Source organism: Nannospalax galili, unplaced genomic scaffold, assembly GCF_000622305.1.
Source record: "Nannospalax galili isolate Female #2095 unplaced genomic scaffold, S.galili_v1.0 scaffold1250, whole genome shotgun sequence".
NCBI classification, from domain to species: Eukaryota; Metazoa; Chordata; class Mammalia; order Rodentia; family Spalacidae; genus Nannospalax; species Nannospalax galili.
Genome location: NW_008328704.1, coordinates 596,659 through 618,748, shown reverse-complemented (window position 1 = coordinate 618,748; position 22,090 = coordinate 596,659). Strand labels below are relative to the sequence as shown.

General features: G+C 51.5%; 4 protein-coding genes across 8 annotated transcripts; 1 reads left to right on the top strand and 3 right to left on the bottom strand.

The window, feature by feature from the left end:
• Positions 1 to 485: 485 nt before the first annotated feature.
• Positions 486 to 2,770, bottom strand: Pde6g (phosphodiesterase 6G). The gene is made up of 3 exons (XM_029560948.1): positions 2,546 to 2,770; positions 1,460 to 1,500; positions 486 to 1,026 (listed from the first exon to the last, which is right to left on the bottom strand). The coding sequence occupies exons 1-3, from the start codon at positions 2,761 to 2,763 to the stop codon at positions 950 to 952; spliced, it is 336 nt and encodes a 111-aa protein (XP_029416808.1). The 5' UTR covers positions 2,764 to 2,770; the 3' UTR covers positions 486 to 949.
• A 6,144-nt stretch (positions 2,771 to 8,914) lies between these two features.
• Oxld1 (oxidoreductase like domain containing 1) lies at positions 8,915 to 10,426 on the bottom strand. Its single transcript, XM_008828566.3, has 2 exons — positions 10,278 to 10,426; positions 8,915 to 9,612 (listed from the first exon to the last, which is right to left on the bottom strand). Exons 1-2 carry the CDS (start codon positions 10,335 to 10,337, stop codon positions 9,190 to 9,192), a joined length of 483 nt encoding a protein of 160 aa, XP_008826788.1. The 5' UTR covers positions 10,338 to 10,426; the 3' UTR covers positions 8,915 to 9,189.
• Ccdc137 (coiled-coil domain containing 137) lies at positions 10,409 to 17,648 on the top strand. The gene is made up of 6 exons (XM_008828578.3): positions 10,409 to 10,571; positions 11,440 to 11,573; positions 13,164 to 13,383; positions 15,551 to 15,633; positions 15,870 to 15,949; positions 16,163 to 17,648. Exons 1-6 carry the CDS (start codon positions 10,468 to 10,470, stop codon positions 16,397 to 16,399), a joined length of 858 nt encoding a protein of 285 aa, XP_008826800.1. The 5' UTR covers positions 10,409 to 10,467; the 3' UTR covers positions 16,400 to 17,648.
• Positions 17,649 to 19,411: 1,763 nt separating this feature from the next.
• Positions 19,412 to 22,061, bottom strand: Arl16 (ADP ribosylation factor like GTPase 16). 5 transcript variants are annotated; one of them, XM_008828530.3, is made up of 5 exons: positions 21,866 to 22,061; positions 21,692 to 21,750; positions 21,222 to 21,383; positions 20,318 to 20,433; positions 19,412 to 20,160 (listed from the first exon to the last, which is right to left on the bottom strand). In XM_008828530.3, the coding sequence occupies exons 1-5, from the start codon at positions 21,924 to 21,926 to the stop codon at positions 19,989 to 19,991; spliced, it is 570 nt and encodes a 189-aa protein (XP_008826752.1). In that variant the 5' UTR covers positions 21,927 to 22,061; the 3' UTR covers positions 19,412 to 19,988. The 5 variants fall into 5 exon arrangements, with proteins under 5 accessions (XP_008826752.1, XP_008826759.1, XP_029417068.1 ...); XM_008828537.3 differs by having other exon boundaries at positions 21,222 to 21,335; positions 21,866 to 22,049; XM_029561208.1 differs by having other exon boundaries at positions 21,222 to 21,300; positions 21,866 to 21,995.
• Between the last annotated feature and the right edge of the window lie 29 nt (positions 22,062 to 22,090).

The window sequence follows — 22,090 nt, the reverse complement described above, 5'->3', positions numbered from 1 at the left end:
GACTCAGTGTCACAGTGCTGCTGGGATACTTGGCCCAAGTATGTGGCCATGTGCCTTGCTCCTGTGTGTGGAATCCCCAGGTCACCATGGGTGCATATCAATGATCAGTTAGTTGTCAGTCTCGGGATGAACTGGATGGGTCATCAGGGACTCACCAGATCCCCACATTTGGGTTTTCTCAACTGTGTGAGGGGGAGAGCTGGGGCTTCAAGGCTTTGTCCTTTCTTGTCTTCTTGGGTAGTCTATTTTACTGACTGTGGCCACCAGGAGTAGGTGAGGGTCATGGCCTGGCTCATATGTCCAGGGCCTCGAGGCTAAGGCTCTGTGGAGTGTGTGACCAGTGGGGGTTTTCTATCTCTCCTCCTGGCAAGCCTCTCCTGCCTCCACTGCCCTGTACTTTCCTCCATGTTCTGATAAAGCAACCTCACCACAGATGCACCCCAGACAAGCAAGGACATGCTAATTTATTTTGAAATAGGGACAAGGATAGGCTGTGTTGTGAAAGGCTGATGTGATGGGAGGAGCAGCCTCATTTACCACATGCCCCAGGACTCTAGACAGTCACAGTGTCCCACCCCAGGACACCCAGCTGGAAGGGCTGCAGGGGGGAGGCAGCATGGGGAAACACTCCTGGAAGGGGGCTCCTTCCTGCATTCCAGACACAGGAGGGTTGGGGTTAGAGTTAGGTTTGTGGGGCTGGGGTTTGCCTTCCTTCTTCCTGCAGACCACTGTCTTTGGAAGGTCAGCAGGGTGTCATGGGGAGGCTTGTAGGTTCCTGGTAGCTTCAGTCAAGACCTGAGGTGGTCCCACCTGGAGGGCAGGGACAACCTGGGCTGGGGACTCAGGCTTGGGCTCAGGTAGGAGTCCTGGGCAGGGCTTAGAGTGGGTGGTGGGGTACAGTGGGACTCCAGCAGGGCTCCTTCACAGGGCTCACACAGCAGGGCCCTGGCTAAATGATGCCGTATTGGGCCAGCTCATGCAGCTCCAGGTGGTTGAAGGCCTCCCAAGGGCAGATGACCGTGATGTCTGTAGGAAGGGTGTGGTCAGACCCCCATCCCGTTGCCTTGTTTTCTACACCCCAAATAGAAACCATCCCTTTTGTCCTAAATGAGAGCATAGATTCTAGGGGCAGATCTTCCTCCCAGGATGCCCCAGCTTTGGGAACTGTCTTCTGGGTCCTGCATCCAGCAAAGGGAAATGTGTCAGACCCAAGGGAAGAGCCCAAAGGATCCTTTGCCAACAGGACAAGGGACATCAAGGGGATCTCCTATGCCTAGGAAACACCCCCCCCATGGGAACTACCCCTATAAGTAGAATCTGAAGCTTGATGTTGGAAGAAACATGAGGGACAAAATGGGATCAGCCTAAGCAATACACAGGGGAGCCTGGAGCCATGGGAGCAAGCCTGTGGGGTGGGGACCTAGGAGGGTTCTCTAGATGTCACAATCCCCAGTCGTACCTGTTCCCAGGCCTTCCATTCCAGGGATGTCATCCCCAAACCTGCAAGGACAGAGTGGTCAAGGATGGTGGCCCAAAGTCTGGACCCAGCTCTCTCCAGGAGACCAGGCTGGAGGCTTCCTCTCCTACGTCTGCTCTTAGGCAGGGCATGACAGTTACTTCCCACCAAACACAGTGCAGATTCATGGGCTGAGGCCCAGTAAAGGAAGGGCAAGCCCAGGTGCACATGAACAGGCATGGACATAAACTCATAGTGTGGGCTGTGGGCCCATGCAAGAATATGACAGGGGCCTGTGGGTGGGTATGAGGGTGCCGTATATGTCTCAATGTGCTCACTGTGGCTTATCCCTGGAAGACTCATGAGTTGGAGACTTGGTTCCAAGCGTAAGGGCACTGAGAGGTGGTGGGTCTTTAAGGGGGGGGGCGGCAAACAGGTCACTGGGTCATGAAGGCACCTTGCTGGGATTAATATGGCCCTCATAGGACAGGGTTCTAACCCTGCAGAGGGGAAAGCCTGGCCCCTTTCTGCTTTCTAGCATCTTCTATCCATATGTGATCTGTGCCTCTTGCCAGTACTCCTGGTCAAGACATCATCTACCAGGTAATGATGTAGTCAAAAGGCCCTTACCAGATGTCAGATGGTTAGGGCCACCCCTCCTGGGACTTTCAATCTCCCAAACTGTGAGCACAATAAATATTTTCTGCATAAAGTACTCAGCCTCTAGTATTTTGTTATAGTGATAGAAAATCAACTAAAGTGGTATCTCTGGGTATCCACCTGTGGGTGTCTGTGTGGGTATAGGTGAGTGTGGAGGGGTGCATGCCTATCCCAGAGGTGAAGCCGTGGCTGAGTCCCTGAGTCCCTGGGAAGGAGTAGCCTGCTCTCCAGACATATCTGGCTGCAGTGCCTGGAGTAGATGGTAGGCCTTCCAGTTTTCCCAGCACTGCTGAGGCCCCTGAGAAATGCCTGCCAGTCATAAGGATGGCAGGAACACATTCCAAAGCACAGCAGCGGAAGCTCCGCCCCACCCTCCAGGTTGTCTTCCCATACAGCCTGTCCCAGCCCTAGTTCCGCTGCTCCGCTCACCCTTGGACGCCTTTCTTGGGGGGCTTGCTCTTGAACTGTCTGGTCTGCCGCTGCTTAAATTTAGGCGGTCCTTTCTTGGGGGTAACTGGTCCTCCTACAACCCCGGTGGCTGATCGTATCTCTGCCTTGGGTGGCTCCAGGTTCATGGTAGAGGCCGGCAGAGATGCTGCAGTGACCCTTGGTTTCTGGCCTCTGTCAGGGTGGGCTGGACTCCTCATGCAGGCTGGGGGCAGACCAACAGGATCCCTATAAGCTCTCCCACTCCCCCCAATCCTGGGAGCAGAGGCACTGACACCCAGGGGAGGTCCTCATCCCAGGGAACCACCTTCCAGCTCCACTAGAGCCTCAGCAGTGTCCTCTTCCCGGCCTAGTCCCCACCCCCAATGGCTACCAGCCACACACCACTCAGAGAAAGTCCTGGTCCCCACCCCACACTCCCAATCTGCACCAAACCCATCCTTCTGGCCTCACAACATGCCTCAAACCAAGACTTCTTACTACCTCCCTGGATGCCTGCACCCTCCCTCCTTCCAATGCAGACTCTGACCCAGTCATATCATTCCATTGAACGCTTTCTGGGGACCTCTGCAGGGACTAGGATGATACCCAAAGGACCCTGGCTCCTGGTCCTGTGGGTCATCGTCACAGTCCCTGGCTTTCCCTTTCTGATTGTCAGCTCCAGGCTGCTCTCACTGGCTCCAGGTCCTTTTCAAGAAGGCCTCCTCTGACCCGATCCCATGGGCACCCTGTGTCCCCAGGCCCTGATTTAAGTCTTCATATTACATTCTGGCTGAATTCCTCTTTTATTTATATGCTTCTGTGACTGTCTTTATTCATACTGATGTGTTTGTTGTTTTTATTATCTGTCCCTTGGGTTGGGACTTGGTGCTGATAAATAACACTTCACAAAATAGGACCCAAGAATGAGCTAGGAAGGTGCCTATCTGAACCAGGCACTGCTGAGCTGGGTACCCCTCACCCGCCTCCATTTCTGAGAGCCACACCAGAAGCAGGGCTCAGAAAGGGCAGTGAGGTTGGGGCTCTCCTGAGCCCTGCTGGGCATCAAACCCTGAGGCTGCTCGCTAGCTCACTGGCTTGGGGCTTGATCAGATCAAGCATCATTTTGGGGTTCCGGTGTGGCTAAGCAGGACTCTGCTGCCCTGCATGAGGCCATACATTTATTTATTTATTTATTTATTTATTTATTTATTTATTTATTTATTTATTTGGTCTTTTTGAGACAGGGTTTCCCTGTAGCCCCAACTGGCCCAGGACTCACAGAGATCCACCTGCTTCTGCCTCCCAAGTGCTGGGACTCTGCCTCCCAAGTGCTGGGATTAAAGGTGTGCACCACCACGCTCAGCAAGGCCATATTCTTATAGACATCATACAGGGTGAGCCCTAAGCCCCAGTGACATTGGTCAAGGGCAGCACAGCTTTCTGTAATCCTACTAACACCTGAAGGAGACTCCTAATCTCCCAGCACTTCCTGGGGGTTGCATAAACCCCACATGCTACCAGAAGGTTCTGAGGCCACACACTGACCCAGACAGGAGGTACTGTCCCCTTCCCCTAGGTATCCCAAGGGACCACCTCTCAGTGTCTTTTCCTGCCCCTAGACCTACTGTATAGTGATGACTCTAGTGTTGGGCCACTGCCAGCTCTTTGGAGCATGCGGGCTGAGGCTGACCAGGAAGCAAGGACAAGTGGCTCTGCTCCAAGCAAGGTCTACCCCAATCACAGGGGCTCTCCTCCCCACTCCCGAGGTTTAGCCTCTGTCCTTGGGGCCTGCTCCAGCCGGGGAGGAGCCAGGGCTCTGGGGCAGCCATTCTTCACTTCCCAGACAGTTGAACACTCTCTGGTTGAAGGCCATGGACTCCTCATGGGAATTCCTAACAGAATTCCAATTACCCAGTGCTGTCTCCATGCCTGAGCTACCCAGCCTGACCTGTGGCTGGTGCCACTCAGCCGATTAGGTTGCTGGCCTTGGGGACGGAGGCACTACCATTTGACACTGTGGAGAAGCAGAAGAGGTGACTGGCAGGGTGTCTTCTCGGAAGAATGGGGGCAGGGGAGAGGAGGGTAGGGAGGACACGGAGCTCAGCAGAGGAAGCAAAGGCCTGTTCACTCCTGACAGTCTGGGGTGGGGGGTGGGGGGTGGGGAAGGAACAGATGCCTGGCTGCCCCAAAGGACAACAGGGTGGGTCACTACTCACCAAGTGCTGGACAGGTCTCAGGGAGCCACAGGTACCAGTGTGGCTGGATCTGCTTTCATCAGGGCACCAGTCCAGGCATTTATCCTATTTCTAATGATCGGATTAATGTTCTCTGACATCACATTAATGAGATAGTTGGACCCCAAGAGAGGGCACGACTTGCCCAGGATGTCAGGGATGGGCTGAAGGGGATTGGGTAGAGTCAAGGGTCTGAAGGAAGGACATCCAGATCCAGCAGATGACCAAGAAGGGGAGGGAAATTATGATTCTGACCACCTGTAGGACCATCTTCCAGACAGTTCTGGCTCAGACTTGCCCCTCCCTTTCTGACCCAAACACTGAAGAGCCCGTCTTTGTGGGCCCTAAAGCTCTGGGACAATCCCTGCCTTTCAGTCCTGCTTCTTACTTTCTGACCCCAAAGCCTTTACACATGCTACTCTACGTGGCCCGTTTCCTGTGCCTCTTGGCTTCTTCTAACTTCCTTCTCTAGGACCGCTAGGGCTCTGGCCCACTGTCACTTCTTAGGACAGCCCCTCAGGCTGGGATAAGACACCTATTTCAGCTGACTTTCTTTTTTTCACAATTATTTACATGTTTGGATGGAACGGTTTTTGGAGACAGGGTCTCACGTAGCTGAGGCTGGCTTTAAACTTGTTATACAGCTAAGGATGGTCATGAACTCCTCATCCTCCTCTGCCTTCCAAGTACTGGGATTAGAGGTATGTGCCACCACATCCAGCTCTGGATGATTCATGTGTTCATCTCCATCTTCTGCACTGAAGTGGATGTGGCTGGGGTGAAATGTTCCACTGCTGGTGTCGAGTCTACTACTAGGCACTTCACAGATGCTTGGTAAGGAACTTGTAGACTGAATGGATGAAGACAGGACGATAATGTCCAGGCCAGTATGGCAGAGTCAGAGGGCCTGAGTGCCACTATACCCAGGAGCAGATGGGGGCCCACGGCAAGAGGCTAGCCAATGACTTTGATAGATAAAAAGCAGAGAACGAGTGAATGGAGGATGAGGCACTGAGGCACAGATAAAACTCCATCAAAATAGGGTTTATTAGCAAAGGAACACATGGGACAGATTCCCTTGTGGGCAGGGAAAATGTCTGCCCAGGTCTTGAGCTGGGGTCTTTTTGAAAGGGAGGTTTCTGCTTCCTGCAGAAGGTGGGAAGATGTATTTTTTTTTTAAGTTGGGGGGGGGAGTAGAAGAGCAGGACTGTTAAAACCTGTCCTTTTTAGAGATCAAAGGGGAAGCCTGCTGTGTTGGCCAAACAGTGGAGAAAAGTCTGTTTCTCTTGACTTCAAAAACCAAGGTGCTTATCAGTTCTGTTCCCTTTTCTCAGGAGCATGAGAAGTCCTTGGTGAGGGGGTGGGGCTATCTGAACCTTAACAGACTTCTTTTTGGGGGCTTCCCATACCACATGACCTCACTGGCCTTTGCCACAACTGTCAAATGCCAGAAATACTGATTTTTGTAGGATTCACTGGTGCTAAACTTTTCCTGGGGATATGTGAACAAACGCCTATTTACCCTAGAAAGGGCACTAGTGGCACAGCAAAGAAATCATTCCACCCAAGACTAGCTTGGTGAACTTATGAGTTCTTTGGAGTTACTTACAGGACCTTGAATGCCTCAAAGGCAGCCACATCACCAGAAAACTCACTCTACGATGGGTAATAATTCACAAATCCTGCATGCTTAGAGCTCCCTACATAATGTCCAGGCACCTCAGCTGGCTCGTTTCCTCTGCCCAACAGCTGTTTACTGTTTAGCTCACCTTAGGGATGGGCTCTGTGAATCTTGTTTTAGGAGTTTCCTGAGTTTTATACAGTTTTAACATTTTTTTAAATGTGTATATATGCACTGTGTGTGTAGGGCACCAGACCTCATAGAACTGAAGTTTACACATAGTTGAGTGCTGTCATGTGGGTGCTGGGAACGGAACCCAGGTCTTCTGCAAGAGCAGCAAATGTTCCTAGCCACTGAGCCATCTCTCCAGCACTCCCAAGTCTTACACATTTTGTTTACTTCCTGAGTCTTTTGAACCTTTCTCCAAAAGGAAATGCTTCCTATTTATTTATTATATTATGTGTATGTGTGTATTTGAAATGTTTATGTACACCACATGTGTGCAGGAGCCCCTGGAGGCCAACACATGGTGTCAGAGCCTCTGGAACTGGAGTTACAGGTGGTTGTGAGTTGCTGGGAACTGAACAGTAAATGCTCTTAACTGCTGAGCCACCTCTCCAGCCCCCAGGAGGGAATGTGTGGTTGCCAGGGGGGCAGCCACATGGAACCTGAATGGATTACACAGAACTGGAAAAAGACAGGCGGTTCCTGTGGTTTGATTTCTTACTCCTGTTCCTTCATCCACGCAGGAGTGCCAAAAGCACAGGCAGCTGTTTTTATGCTCATACTCATCAGAGCTACAGTTGAAAGTTTACAGAACAGTGGCTAATAATAAAGAGGCTGGAATATAGCGGTTAAGCAAAATATAATGACCAGGATAAATATGCCTTGAGAGATAAAACTGTCTCCTGAGCCGGTGTGGTGGTGCACACCTTTAATCCCAGCACTTGGGAGGCAGAGGCAGGCGGATCTCTGTGAGTTCAAGGCCAGCCTGGTCTACATAGTGAATTCAGATCAGCTGGGGCTACAGGGAGACCCTGTCTCTAAAAGACCAAAAAAAAAAAACCTGTCTCCTGAGAAACTAGAGGAATGCCAGCATTCCGGAGATAACTACTGAACAGGCGTTCCTGCATAAACTTTCTCATGAGACAAGGTCCTTCAGGCATACATGTCCAAGGTTTGGCTAAATTTACCAAGCATATTCTTCTTTTTTTTTTTTTTTGGTCTTTTTGAGATAGGGTCTTCCTGTAGTCCCAGCTATCCTGGAACTCACTATGTAGACCAGGCTGGCCTTGAACTCACAGAGATCCGCCTGCCTCTGCCTCCCAAGTGCTGGGATTAAAGGCATGCGCCACCATGCTTGGCCACCAAGCATTTTTTTAAAATTTTTTGATTTATTATTTTTATTTTACGTGTATGCATGTATTGCCTTCATGTAGGTAAGTGCACCCGTGTTGTGCAATGCCCATGGAGGTCAGAAGAGGCTCTCAGATTCCCAGGACTGGAGTTGTGGACAGTTGGTAGCTGCCATGTGGGTGCTGGGATTCAAACCCGGGTTTTCTGCAAGAACAGCCAGTGTTCCTAACTGCTGAGCCATCTCCAGCCCCACCAAGCATCTTCTTAAAGGCATAGGAACACTATTTCACAGACCCTTCAGAATGTTTCAACCCACAGTACATGGCTATGTAAGAGTCTGCGGTCCAAAAGGTGCAGTCACCATTTCATGCTTATCTGGGCCCAGTCTTGGTTCTGAGTGCTTTGAATGGCATGCATTAACCCAAGATGCCAGCTTGAACTGTGTCCAGTCACTCACTAGTAAGGTGCCCCACCCTGTGGTCTCAGTTCTGTTGTTACAAGAAATACTAAAGTCCTGTTGTTTATGTGAAATACCAAACATAAGAGAGGACCTATGTGTCAGCTCAAATTCCTCAGGAAGCTACTCTGCAATCCCAGCTTTCCCCTTAACCACGGTAAGTAGGTAAAATACATTTAAGCCCATTCCTGGCTAGTTCCTAGAAGATAGTTCTGGAACTGGGCCCTTCGCCCCCAACTGCCTTTGTTCAGTACTCAGAACTCAATGGACTGACCCTCTGCCTCTACATGGTAGAAAGAACATCTCCCCCAAGGACCCAGCAGGAGACAGAGAGGAGCTGGGCCCTTCCCAGCTAGAGTTGACCATCAGCAGAGCATCCTAGGAACACGGGGACCTGGACGGGCTCCTGCCACAGGCACGTTAGGAGAGACAGGTATCTCATTTCACCTTTACAGGTGCTCACCAGCCTGCACCTGCTTTCCTTGACAAGGCAACACAGGCAGAGGAACAGCTCAAAAGCTTCCTGCATGGCTGTCACAGAGATTGATTTATTCTTTTTTTTTTTTTGTCCTTTTGAGACAGGGTCTCCCTGTAGCCCCAGCTGGCCTGGAACTCAGTATGTAGACCAGGTTGGCCTTGAACTCACAGAGACCCACCTGCCTGTGCCTCCCAAGTGCCGGGACTAAGGTGGCTTACTTATTTATTTATTTTTATTTTATTTTATTTTTTTTAATTTTATTTTTTTTTCAGAGCTGAAGACCAAACCCAGGGCCTTGCACTTGCTAGGCAAGCGCTCTACCACTGAGCTAAGTCCCCAACTCCTTGGCTTATTTATTCTTAAGTTACACAATAGCTCCTATCCCTGACAGATACCTGAAGTCCTCCAGACTCCTGAATAAAAGTGGCCCTGTTGCTTCCTAAGCAGGAGTTGCCTGGGTGGTATCTGTCCACGGTGAGGTGTCCTGGGCAGATTGTCTCAGCCTCCAGCCTGTATGCGGAGCCTGATCTCCATTCTGAGGAAGGCTTTGAGGTTCTCATCTGTCACATGTTCCTCTATGGCATTTAGGGCCTGCTTCCCTCCATCCTGGTAGTGCCTCAGCAGAGCCTCGGCATAATCCACCCATACACAGTTAGGGCAGCCACTCATGCAGCAGTTTGTGGGGGGCTGGAGGTCAGGTGGCAGAGTGTAGAGGGGTCCTACGGGACTCCCATTGGGCAGGGAGGCCTTGGGATCCTTGGTACCCTCTGCACCTGCCTGGGAGCCTTCATCCCTATGGTCTGTTCCCAGCTCTCTGCAGCCATCAGTGGCTTGCACTGGAGCTCGATGTCTGTGAAGAACATTGTCTCCTCCTCCAGGAAGCCTCAGGCAGCAGACCCAGTTGGAGAGCGAGCGAGTCCCCTGCGGATGGAGATGAAAGAACGTGACTCTCCAGGAAGCTGCTAAGGCATGATCCCCAAATCTGGGGAATGCTCATCCTTTCCGGTACTGGACAGGTGGTTCAACAGCCTCAGCCTACCCTCTTCCTGCATGACCTTAGGCAAGTTATTGTATTTCACTTCTCAATACTCATTTTTCCCATCTGTGCAGTGAACATACTGGTTGGTATGAGATTGCCGAGGGCCTTGTTCGGGTCCCAGGCTCCAACAGACACCTCTAGCTTATTGACTAGATGACTGATCCTGGACAGGATGAGGGAAGGCCACAGAGCTGGTGGTCCTCATCAACCAGTGCAGCCAAGCTCTGCCCGTGCTCTGTGCTGACTGACAGCGTCACTCTTGCATCACAGCACAAGGGATGCTTCAGGATCTGGGGTCATCCCATCCTCCATCTCTCATCTCTCAAGGGCCTTCGGGTCTCCTTCCCTGCTGCTCACCCTAAGCAGGGTGAGGCAGCTAACAACTGTCCGTTACCCATTCACTCGCTGGTCAGTGTTACTCCGCAGAGGTGACACTAACTCGTGCGTGGCCCAGGCCTGGCGCACTCGCACCAGCACTCGGTGAGTGTGCACGGTGCACACCGGGGACACCCCAAGCCCTCGGCCCGCTCCGCCCGCGGGTACTTGCCGAGCAGCAGATGGCGGCGCCCACCGTCCGGCCTCCCTGGGTCACACTCCGCAGCAGCATGGCCGCAGCCGGGCTCCAGAGCTAGGCTGGAGGCCGGAGCCCCGGGGCTGGGCGCAGGAAGCGGAAGTGGCGCTCGCTGGGCGGGACTTTGCAGGACGTGGCTTCGCGTGGGGCGCTTGCTGGGGCTGCCATGGCTGGTCCCCGCCGCGCAGCGCAGGCGAGTGCGCGATCGGCGGGGCCTCGGGGCCTGGAACGGCTGCAGCCGAGGGGACAGCAGGCTCGGGGACAGCGCAGGTGGGTGCTGCAGCGGAGAGGCCCCGAGGTTACCCCAGGCCAGCCCCGCCTGGCGCCTCTGCCTTTCGTCTTCAGCATGCTGCGAGAACCGCTTCCAGGCAGCCTGGGTGGGTGGGGACCTGTTCTTGAGGAGAGGACCTGTTCTTGGCCCCTGCACCCCTCTAGCTCTTAACAGGCTTAACCGTTCCTTAGTCTGTTTCTGCTTATGTTCTTGGGAAGAGTCTCACTTCTGGGTTCTTTCGTTTTGAATTTTTTTTTATTTTTGTCTTATTGAGACAGGGTCTCCCTGTAGCCCCAGCTGTCCTGGAAGTCATTGTGTAGACCAGGCTGGCCTTGAACTCACAAAGATTCACCTGCTTCTGCCTCCCGGGTGCTGGGATTAAAGGAGTGCTCCACCACGCCCGGCATTATTTATTATTTTTATTTTATGTGTATGCGTGTATTGCCTGCATGTAGGCAAGTGCACCCGGGTCGTGCAATGCCCGCATTGGTCAGAAGAGGCTGTCGGATCCCCTGGGATTGGAGTTATGGACAGTTGTTAGCTGCCTTGTGGATGCTGGGATTCGAACCCAGGTCTTCTGCAAGAACAAACCAGTGTTCTTAACTGCTGAGCCATCTCTCAAGTCTTTTATTTATTATTTCTATTTTATGTGTATGAGTGTATTGCCTGTATGCATGTGAGTGCACATGTGTCATGCAGTGCCTGCGGAGGTCAGAAGAGGGCATCGGATCCCCTGGAACTGGAGTTACTGATGATTGTTAGCTGCTATGTGGGTGCTGGGATTCAAACCTGGGTCCTCAGCAAGAGCAGCCGGTGCTCTTAACCACTTAACCATCTCTCCAGCCCCACTTCTGGGTTCTTTTACAGGAAAGAAAACAAGAAAGTGAATTGTAAGCCCAGGAACCAGGATGAGCAAGAGATCCCTTTCCGACTCCGCGAGATTATGAGGAGCAGGCAGGACATGAAAAGAGAGCTCAGTAACAAGAAGAGAAAGAGAGAGGGTAAGTGCACCTGCTGCTGAGTGCCAGCAGAGCTTGCCTGAACCCATCCACTGTCCAAATTCTATGTGGCATTTGAGACGGGAAATATGCCTGTGAGTCTTGCTGGGAGCATGCAGGGGGTGGGACGGAGCTCTGAGGGAAGTGCCACCAGGTCAAGGTGATGGCGCTGTGGTTGCAGATGAGGTTTGAAAGCAAATGGGGTGGCTCCCATCTGTAAAATCTGCACTCGAGAGGCTGAAGGAGGATTGCTGTACATTCAAGGCCACCCTGGGCTACAGACTGAGACTGTCTCAAAACAGCAAAAATCAGAAGAGACTTGAAAGGAGTCAGTGCTGGGTGGGACTGCAGCTTAGGAGCCATGGGAAGGAGTGTTGGACTTGCTCTTCCCAGTGGTTGTGGAGATCCATCAGACAGGTTTAAGTTGGGGTGACAAGTTCAGATTTCCTTTGAGAAAAGATCGTGTGATAGGAGTGAACCACTGGGGCCGTTATCAGTGGTGTGTGACACTTGCTTGGACCAGAGTGCTGAAGCCACAGTGGAAATAGGTGAGTTCGTTGCTGGGGAAGACTGATCAGACCCATGTAAAGAGCTTGCCTGCCCTCCACATTCGTATATGAGCTGGTGCCTACCTGTCCATCTCATGCCCCTCAGCATGGTGTCCCAACATGTTGGTATTTTATGATTTTATATATATATCCAATGTGTATTTTACCTATATATACAGGTTTGTTTCCCCCCAAACATAGCAGTGTTCTTTTGTAATTTGTGTGTATTCTGGCTTTGTGTGTGTGTGTGTGTGTTTGAGACAAGGTCTCCCTGTAGCTTTAGCTGGCCCAGAGCACTCTATGTAGACCAGACTGGCCTCGAACTCACAGAGATCCACCTTCCTCTACCTCCCAGTGCTGGGGGATTAAAGGTGTGCCCCACCACACCTGGCTTTGTTGTTTAGTTATTTATTTTTGAGATAGGGTCTCCCTGTAACCCCAGCTGCCTGGGGCTTGCTATATAGACCAGGCTAGCCTCTCTGTCTCTTCAGTTCTAAGGTGTGGGTCCACACCCAACTATTTTGTGTGTGTGAGCAGTGCATGTTCTTAACTGCTGAGCCATCTCTCCCGCTCCACTGTTGTGTTATTATTTTATTTATTTTTTTGGTCTTTTTGAGATAGGGTCTCCCTGTAGTCCCAGCTGGCCTGGAACTCACTATGTAGACCAGGCTGGCCTCCAACTCACAGAGATCCACCTGCCTCTTCCTCCCAAGTGCTTGCTAGGTAGCCCTGGTTGACCACAACCTTACAATCCTCTTGCCTCCACCTTCTGGGCTGGGATTACAGGTATGTGCCTATGTGCCACCACATCGGGCACTCTGGTTTCTTTTTCTAATTGTATAGAAGGGATGTTTTTGACAGAAGCCGGCTGGTTGTGAGGCCACATCTGGAGGGCTGTTCTGAGCCAGGTATTTTAGATCTCTGCTCATCTCTAAGCCTGGGCTTCCTTTCTTGTGTCTGTGTGCTTGGGCCACTCACCCAGCACCATCTGCTCTGTCCTGAGCCTCCTGCTACTCCTACTGCAGATGTCTCTCTTGGTCCTCAGCCCGGGTGACCTTCAGTAAGACATTGGAAAAGGAAGCAAAGGGAGAGGAGCCAGACATCGTTGTCCCCAAGTTCAAGCAAAATAAAGGGGAGTCTGATGTGGCCTACATCCAGCGCATGGAGCAGGAGGCCCAGCACGTACTGTTCCTTAGCAAGAACCAAGTCATTCGGCAGCCAGAGGTGCAGGCAGCTCCCAAGGAGAAGTCTGAGCGGAAGAAAGCGTGAGTTGAGTCTGGAGGCCCCAGTGATGCAGGGCTGTGGGTTCTGATGCTTGTCTCTATGATGAGAGTAATTTTTGTTTTGTTTTGTTGTTTCTAAGAATTTTTTTTTTATAAACTATGTGTCTGTTGTGTATGTGAATGCAAGTGCCTGTGGAGGCCAGAGGCATCTGATTCCATGGAGCCACCTGGCATGGGTGCTGGCATGGGTGCTGGGAACTGAACTTGGGTTCTCTACAAGGACTGTGATCCATCTCTCCAGCTCCATGGCAGTGGTTTACCACAGTCAACCCCTACATACCCCCACCTCATGAATCATGAGAATCCTTAGAAGTTAAAGTCCTGACCATAACACTTCTCAACATGGGGAGATGGATCTTGTTTTGATTTTCCTTTTTCTCTCTGGAAAAACACTAGAGGAATCCAATTGTCCTCAAGAGAATCACCCTTGTGCAGGGGTCCATGTGAAGCTGACATGCAGCCTCCTACCTGGGCTTGTGCTGGATTATCTCCAGTATTCCTGATCTGAAGATGTGAGTGTCTTTAGCTGTGTTTGTGCAAGTTCTGTACCCTCTTTGCCTGGCATCTTGACTATAAAGTGGAGATAAAGTCACTATCAAGAGGTTTAGATGCTCTCTAGTACAGCCCTAGGGATTGTGTCCAACCAGGAGAAGCCCAAAGAAGCTTGGGTTTTCCCTATCTACTTCGCCACCTCCTGCTTCAGGTCACTCCTGACTTGTGGGCAGGCAGGGAGGTGGTTTCAGCAAACAGGTTTTTTTGAGATACATCAACCAAGACTTTCAGGAAGAATCAGCCTGAGCTTTCACTGAAGTTGAAAAAATGCAGTTATGCGTGGTGGCTCACACCTACAATTCCAGCTATACGTGGTGGCTCACACCTACAATCCCATCACTCAGGAGGCTGAGGAAGGAGGATTGTTATGAGTTTAGGACAGATTGGGCTACAATTTGAGACCCTGTCTCAGACAAACAAAAAAACAATGAAGAAAAATGGTTGCCTGTTTTTCCTCTTGTATAAGGAACACGCATCTTTTTTTTTTGTCTTTTTGAAGCAGGGTCTCCCTGTAGCCCCAGCTGTTCTGGAACTCACTATGTAGAACAGGCTGGCCTTGAACTCACAGAGCTCTGCCTGCCTCTGCCTCCCAAGTGCTGGGACTGTGGGCTTGCACCACCACGCCCAGCTTGGACCATAAATCTCTTTTTTAAAAAATATTTTATTGGGCCGAGCATGGTGGCGCACACCTTTAATATATATAAAATCTATGTGTGTGAGTACCCCAGAGGCCAGGTGAGAGCATCAGATCCCCTGGAGCTGAAGTTACAAGCAGTTGTGAACCACCTGATGTGGGTGCTGGGAACCAAACTCAGGTCTTCTGGAAGAGTAGTCAGTGTTCTTAACCACCAAGCCATCTCCACTTCCCATCTATTTTTTTTGGATTTTTTGAGACAGGGTATCCCTGTAGCCCCAGCTGGCCTGGATTTTCTGTGGAGACCAGGCTTGCCTTGAACTTACAGAGATCCACCTGCCTCTGCCTCCCCAGTGCTGGGATTAAAGGCATGCCCCAGCACACCAGCCCTGGTTGTTTATTTATTTATTTATTTATTATTATTATTGTCTTTTTGAGACTGGGTCTCCCTGTAGCTCCAGCTGTCCTGGAACTCACTATGTAGACCAGGCTGGCCTTGAACTCACAGAGATCCACCTGCCTCTGCCTCCCAAGTGCTGGGATTAAAGGTATGTGCCACCACGCCTATTTATTTTTATGTCTATGATTGTTTTCCCTGCTTGCATATACATGCACCACACATGTGCAATGCCCAAAGAGGCCAGAAGAGAGCTTTGGACACCCTAGAACTGGAGTTATAGACAGTTGTTAGCTTCCACATGGGTGCTGGGAACCAAACCCAGGTCCTCTGCAAGAGCAGCTTAGTGCTCTTAACTGATGAGCCATCTCTCCAGCCCCCCTTTGCCATCCTTTGTCAATTATTCCTTGGGTCCGAGAACTACTGCCTAGGGACCCTTGGGAAGCCTGGTGGGTTCAGATCCTGCTCTTTTCCCACCAATGTATCGAAGGCAGGCTGACCTTCTGCTGTCTCCTCAGATGGAATGAGACTTTAGGGAACCTGGACAGCATATACTTTTTCCCCAGGTACCAGAAACGGCGACTAGATAAAGCCCGGGAGAAAAAGGAGGCGAGGGCAGTGGACAGGCTGGAGCAGGAGTTGCTGAAAGGTAGGTCTTCCCATAGCAGCCAATGGGAGCTGTGGTTCCTCCAGGGCTGGGCCTGCCCTTCTCACTAGAACCCCTGGGTGGGCACCTGTGATCTCCCCAGGCTCATAGCTTGTGGATCAGTGGAGGAGTCTGAGTTATGAGACCCTTAAGGAAGGGTCAGTGAGCAGCAGCAGGGGCTCTGGGCACCAGGGCAGGTGGTTGTGTGAGCAGCAGGTTTTTGTCTGTTGTCTCTCCAGATAATGTCAAGTTTGGAGAGGTTGTGTTGCAGCCCCCCGAGTTGACAGCCCAGCCCAGGAGGAGTACAAGCAAAGATACGGTACGTAGGGACCACGTAGGGACCTGGTAGGGACCAGGTGACACAGGGTGGGGTACGTTCATTCCCAGTGCTGCCAGAATAGCATCAAGCCTGTGTACACTGTATACTATGGAGACTGCCTGGGACCTTAGTGGGTTGTGAACTGTTGGTCCAGAAAGCCTTTTGCTGTTTTCTTGCCTGACTAAGCCTGTGCATCACCTGTTCTCTCTTCAGCCTGGCAAGAAGTCACTAATGCTGAAGACACTTTTGGGCCCAGGTGGTGTGTCCCAGCCTTCAGGCACTTCACTGGCCCGACAGCGAATCCTGGGGGAGGAGCGGGAACGGGCTGTACAAGCCTACAGAGCCCTGAAGAAGTTTCAGCAGCAGCGGCAGCAGTGGCAACGGCAGGAGGTGGCCCCTGCACAGCTAACCAGTGGCTCTTCCCAGAGGAGGTCCCAGGCTTGTCTGTGATGGAGAAACCTAGGAACTCAGACCTCTGGAAACTGGCTTAGGTGCTCTAGACCTGGGCTAGGGAAAGACCGCAAATGCTTCTCTCTGGAGAAGGGTCTGACCATAAGCTCTGTATCAGAGGTCTTTTTTCTCCTTAAAGACTGTCCTTTTAGAAGTGACCACTGATGGGACCCCATCTCATATAGGGAAGGTTGGATCCAACACTTCTCTACAACACAGCTGGGAAGACTAGTATCTTCCTCAGAGTCTGGCTTCAGTCCTGAAACAGCAGCCCCAGCAGAGACAAGCCAGGACCACTGTAGAAAGGACTCAATCCCCGCTTTTTTCTTTTTAATATTTTGTTATTTTTATTTTATACGTACGTGTGTATTGCCTGCACGTAGGTAAGTGCACCCATGTCGTGCACAGAAGAGGCTGTCGGATCCCCTGGAACTGGAGTTACGGACAGTTGTTAGCCGCCATGTGGGTGCTGGGATTCAAACCCAGGTCTTCTGCAAGAACAACCAGTGTTCTTAACTGCTGAGCCATCTCTCCAGCCCCAGGACTCAATCCCTTAATCCAGCTAATTATTGAATCTGCTGATGTAGGTCAGCCTATGTTTTAAGAGGCTCTCTTGGGCTTGGTACAGCCTAAGGCAGGGGCAGGGCAAAGCAGATTAGCAGGATAGCTAACCTGCTAGAGGCTAGACAGATCCAGGGCAGGGTGGGGTTGGGTAGAGCCTAGTCCACCTGCCCACTTATCCCTAGAGAGGCAGGGGAAGCCCAATTCAGGTTTGGTTTGGATGGAGACTGGGATGTCATTACTGACTGGATGTCTTGATGTGTACTCAGAAAAACCAGATCTCAGTAGTAGGAAGGGCAGAGTATCTGCGGGGTCCTTGGGGTCCTCTCCTCACATACCAGGAGAATAAGAACAGGTCCATGTCCTGTACATTGGGCCTCTGGGAAACAGAGCAGACCTCTTGAGAGGACCAAGGACGGGGCCTGTCCTGGGACTGTTTACCAAGGAAGGCTGTTGAAAATTCTTTGCTAGAAATGTCTCTCACAGCACCAAAAAAGGGAGCACCTGATGCCGGCTCCTGGTAACAGTGAGAGTGAGCTTCAAACTCATCCTCAGCCTGGTGTGGCACACTCCTGTAGTCATGGCACTTGGGAGGTAGAGGCAGGGAGAATCAAGAGTTCAAGGTCATCCATCTGGACCCTGAAGTCCTGTCTCAAAAACCCCAAAACATAAGCCGGGCGTGGTGGCGCACGCCTTTAATCCCAGCACACAGGAGGCAGAGGCAGGCAGATCTCTGAGTTCAAGGCCAGCCTGGTCTACACAGTTCCAAGACAGCTGGGGCTACAGGGAGACTCTGTCTCAAAAAAGACCAAAAACAAAACAAAACAAAAAACTCCAAAACACAAACCTTATTCTGCCATCAAGAAAAGCTGAGCTAGTCAAGCCCTGCTAGGGCCTTACAGCTCTCTGGCAGACCTTCCAGGATCTTCCCTCTTGTGAAACTGCTCTCAGCTCTGGAGCCCAAGACAGGTGCTGGAATTATGTGATCTTTTATCTGTTTTCCAGATTTGCACTTTGCAAAGTGAAGTTTATTTTTATTAAAGTTCTACTCTTGAAATCCCAACTGCTGCTTTGTTGCTTCTACCACCTGTGACATTCATTGGTGGCCCCAGTGCCTGTCAGTGAGGCTGGGGAATAGTGGTTAGGCTTACACCCAGTGGCAGTGAGGGCCACATGCAGGCCAGGGTTTCTCAGTTTGCATCAGGATTAGAGCCAGGGCCTATTGACAGTGGTGCATGTAGACTTTGCATGTTCTTTCCAGACTACCTGTCGCCAGCCCTGAATTACGTTAAAGGACTGTGCGGCTCCCGAAGCATCCACACCATCTTACTGCAAGTCTCAGAGAAGCTCATGCCCGTGATCTTAGGTGTTCTGGGTGTTTTTCTTCACTCTGTGGAAATCTATTAAACCTCAACTCTGCCTTATTGAAAAAGGAAAAAGCTGGGCATGGTTACACACTTCTTTAACCCAGCACTCTGGAGGCGGAGGCAAGTGGATCTCTGAGATCCAGGCCAGCCTGGTCTACACAGTTCCAGGCCAGCTGGGGCTGCTGGAAAACCATCTCAGCTCCATGCCCCAAAAACGGGAGATAAAAGGACTGTCCACTTGCTCTGTGCCTGAGCTGTAAGTGGCTCTTGGCCAAGATGGCCACATGGGGCAGCCACCTGTCTGATGGCTGTACCCTGGTTACCCTACTTGTCATTCCCGGTGCGGAAAGACCAAGGTCATGCCTAGTTTCTGCCACTTACCCTCAAAACTTGAAGCACTTTTTTATCTATAGGAGTGTTTTGCCTGCATGTATGGAAGTGCTCCCTGTGCATGCATTGCCCCTAGAGGCCAGAATAGAGCACCGGATCCCCTGAAACTGAAGTTGCAGATGGTTAGCTACTACGTATGTGCTGGAAACTGAATTTGAGTCCTTGGCAAGAGCAGAGTAGCCAGTGCTCTTAACTGCTGAACCAACTCTCCAGCACCACCCCCTCCATATTTTGGGGGGGAGACAAGGTCTCCCTATAGCTACAGCTGGCCTGGAACTTGCTATGTAGACCAGGGTGACCTTGATATCCACCTGCCTGTCTCCAGAGTGCTAGTATTAAAGGCATGCTCCATCACACCTGGAACTTGGAACACCCTTGAAATACTGACAGGCTGGGCATCACAACTGTTGTTGGTACTGACTAGGTACTGATGTACACGAAAACCAGGTCTCGGCTATGGAATCCTCACTTTATCATGGTTGAAGAGCACCTTACACTTACTGACCAACTGACTGTTGTTTTTTCCCAGTAAATTTGAGCTTAAGCCATGCACTTCAACATTCCCACAGTGATGCAACCTACTGAGTGGAATGTGACCACTTCCTATGTGCCATCTGAGCCTGTTAACCACCAGCGAGAGCTCATACACCCCTGACAACCTCACAGCAATAACAGCTCACTGGACAAATGAATTAATGAGAAAATGACTTTTATTTTTGGGTCCCCCCCCCCACTTCTTTTTGAAATATGTTCTGCTACCCAGGCTGGCTTCAATTCTCTGGCTCAAATAACCCTTCCATTTCACTCTCCCAAGTAGCTGTGGCCACAGGTCATGCCACACGCTGCCAGGTTCTTTTGCTAACTCAAGATAGTTCTCCCATAGCGACTTCATTCACCTCACGTTGTCCTGGGGGAACATGGTCAGGATATCAGAAAATCAAGAGCTACAGGCAAGAGACCAAATGTCAGTGGAGCTGTGTAGTGTGGAGTCCCTGACATGAACAAGTTCAGTGGGTTTCCTGGTAGGAGGTACTCTTCCAAGAAGGCAACATCAGCCACCTGCAGGCCTGTCGCAGTCTTTCAAACATTCTCCTTCAGAGACGAGATGGCAGTATTGTGTGGATGCCAATCAGTGCATCTCAGCATAGTTCCTTTTCACTTAGAGATATACTTGGTGGTTCTGCCCCATCAGAAGAGACCTTCAGAGGCCATCCACGCCGTCTTTGTCTCCTAGTCATGGGGCGGGTCAGCCATACTTGCCCATCTTGCAGTTAACTGCTAGCTCTGTGCTGGTCTTGGAGCCAGCCCAGCACTGTTTCCAAGCCAGTGCCATTCCTGGCACTGATTTCTGCTGTGGTAATGCTCTGCTTGGCACAAGCAGTGATGTCTGGAAGCCTCATTAACGACTTGATTTCCTCCATGGTCATGTAACAGGGTAGGTCACTGTAATGAAGCAGTCTGTCAGAATGGTGGTCCACAAACCTGCCCTACCCCCAGCTGCATCTCCTACTGTGAAGCCACGCTCTTTGCCACAGTGCAGGAGAGCATCTCCCCAGGACACCCCCCTGCCCTTCCATCTCCTTAGCTCTTAGAGCCGTACATTTTATTGAAGAGTATCAGGACTGATGATTCTGCAAGTTCTTCTGCAGAAAGGAGACTCAAGAGCTGCATGCAGGATGCAGAAAGCTGGGTGGGGTTAGAGGCATCCATCATGAACTAGGGAAAAAGGAGACATGCTCTGGAAGCCATTCCTGGCCAGATCTCCACCTGGGCTTTACGCAAGTGGTTCAGGAAGACAGCACACTGACAACTTTAAAACAAATCTATTTCCAGAACTTGGGAAGCAGAGGCAGGTAGATCTCTGTGAGATTGAGGCCAGCCTGGTCTATATAGGGAGTTCCAGGCCCGCTGAAGCTATAGGGACACCCTGAATCAAACAGAAACAAAACCCCACAAAACCCAAATTCTTTGTGATCCTGGAGACCGCACCTAGGCCCTCATGCTAGGCAAGCACGCTACCACTGAGCTGAATACCCACCTCTACAATGACCTTTTTTTTTTTTTTTTTGTCTTTTTGAGACAGGGTCTCTCTGTAGCCCCAGCTGTCCTGGAACTCACTATGTAGACCAGGCTGGCCTTGAACTCTGAGATCCGCTTGCCTCTGCCTCCCACGTGCTGGAATTAAAGGCATGCGCCGCCACCACGCCCGGCTTACAGTGACTTTTAAGTAAAGGGTTTTGGAAACAGGCACCAGAGGGAAAAGAGTGAGGATGACTTGGTGTCACTAGTGTGTTTTAAAGTGTGAAGTCTTTACTCCATCAAGACATGGATCAAACCAGAGACTGAACAGACGCACAAATGCCAGAATCAGACCAGTGCCTTCTTGAGTAGGAGATACAGAAAAGCCCCAAATCCCATCCCATACAAAGCAAGATTCGGAACTAGATCGCTCAGGGGGGACGTGTATACTTGACAAAAAAGAAGCTCGAAGGATTATGACTTACCAAGAGCGAATGGCAATTTCCATAGTAACTGGACCAGATAGGGCTCATGCACCCCCCAAGCTCTCGGATGGTGATCTTCCTATGGGCCACGATGTCAGTGAGGTTGGTGCCCACCTGTGCACAGCGAGAGACCAACGCCAAGTACTGTGCCGCTGTGCACTCCTGGATGGCAGCGTGGGCAGTAAATCCCGGCAGCCCAGGACAACTGCTCCAGCCCTGCAGAGCTTGCAAGATTAAAAGCAGCTTCCTGGGACTCGGGGCCCATGTCAACCAAGACGATGGGCCTTGAGGATGACAGAGAAATAAGTCCCTTGGGAGGGGAGAAGCAAGTGCGCGGGCTCCGGGAGTAGCTCGGTCCAGGGGTGGGAGCTCCTCCCTGGAAGGCAGTACTGAGCGCACTGACCGCCAGCACCGCAGCTTCCACCCGCAAAAGCACGTGTCAGTCCCACTCGCGGGAGGCGGACACTTACCGTGGGCCGCGTAGGCGGAGGCTCCCCCAGGTCGTCCTTGCCATCCCTGGAACTCAGCTGTGCGGGTGGTCAAGGGCCGGAGCGCGGCAGAGGGCGGAGCTCGCGTGCCCAGTGGCCCCGGCGTCCCCCGCCCCGCTGGGGTCTCCCCGCCCGCCCCAGGCCGCGGAAGGATATTCTGCAGGCGTTTAACAAGCAGCGTCTTCCCGACTCCCGTAGCCCCGAGTAGGAGACACATTCGAGGCCGCTATCTCCCGGCACCCATACCGCGGCCGCCGCACCGCAAGTCCCGGCCCTGCCTAGCTCTCATTGGACAGAGCTGCTGATTGGCGGTCTGCGCTACCCAATCGACACCCGGAGTCGGTGAGCGCGAGCCCGGCCTCGACTGCCGTAGAGTTCTCC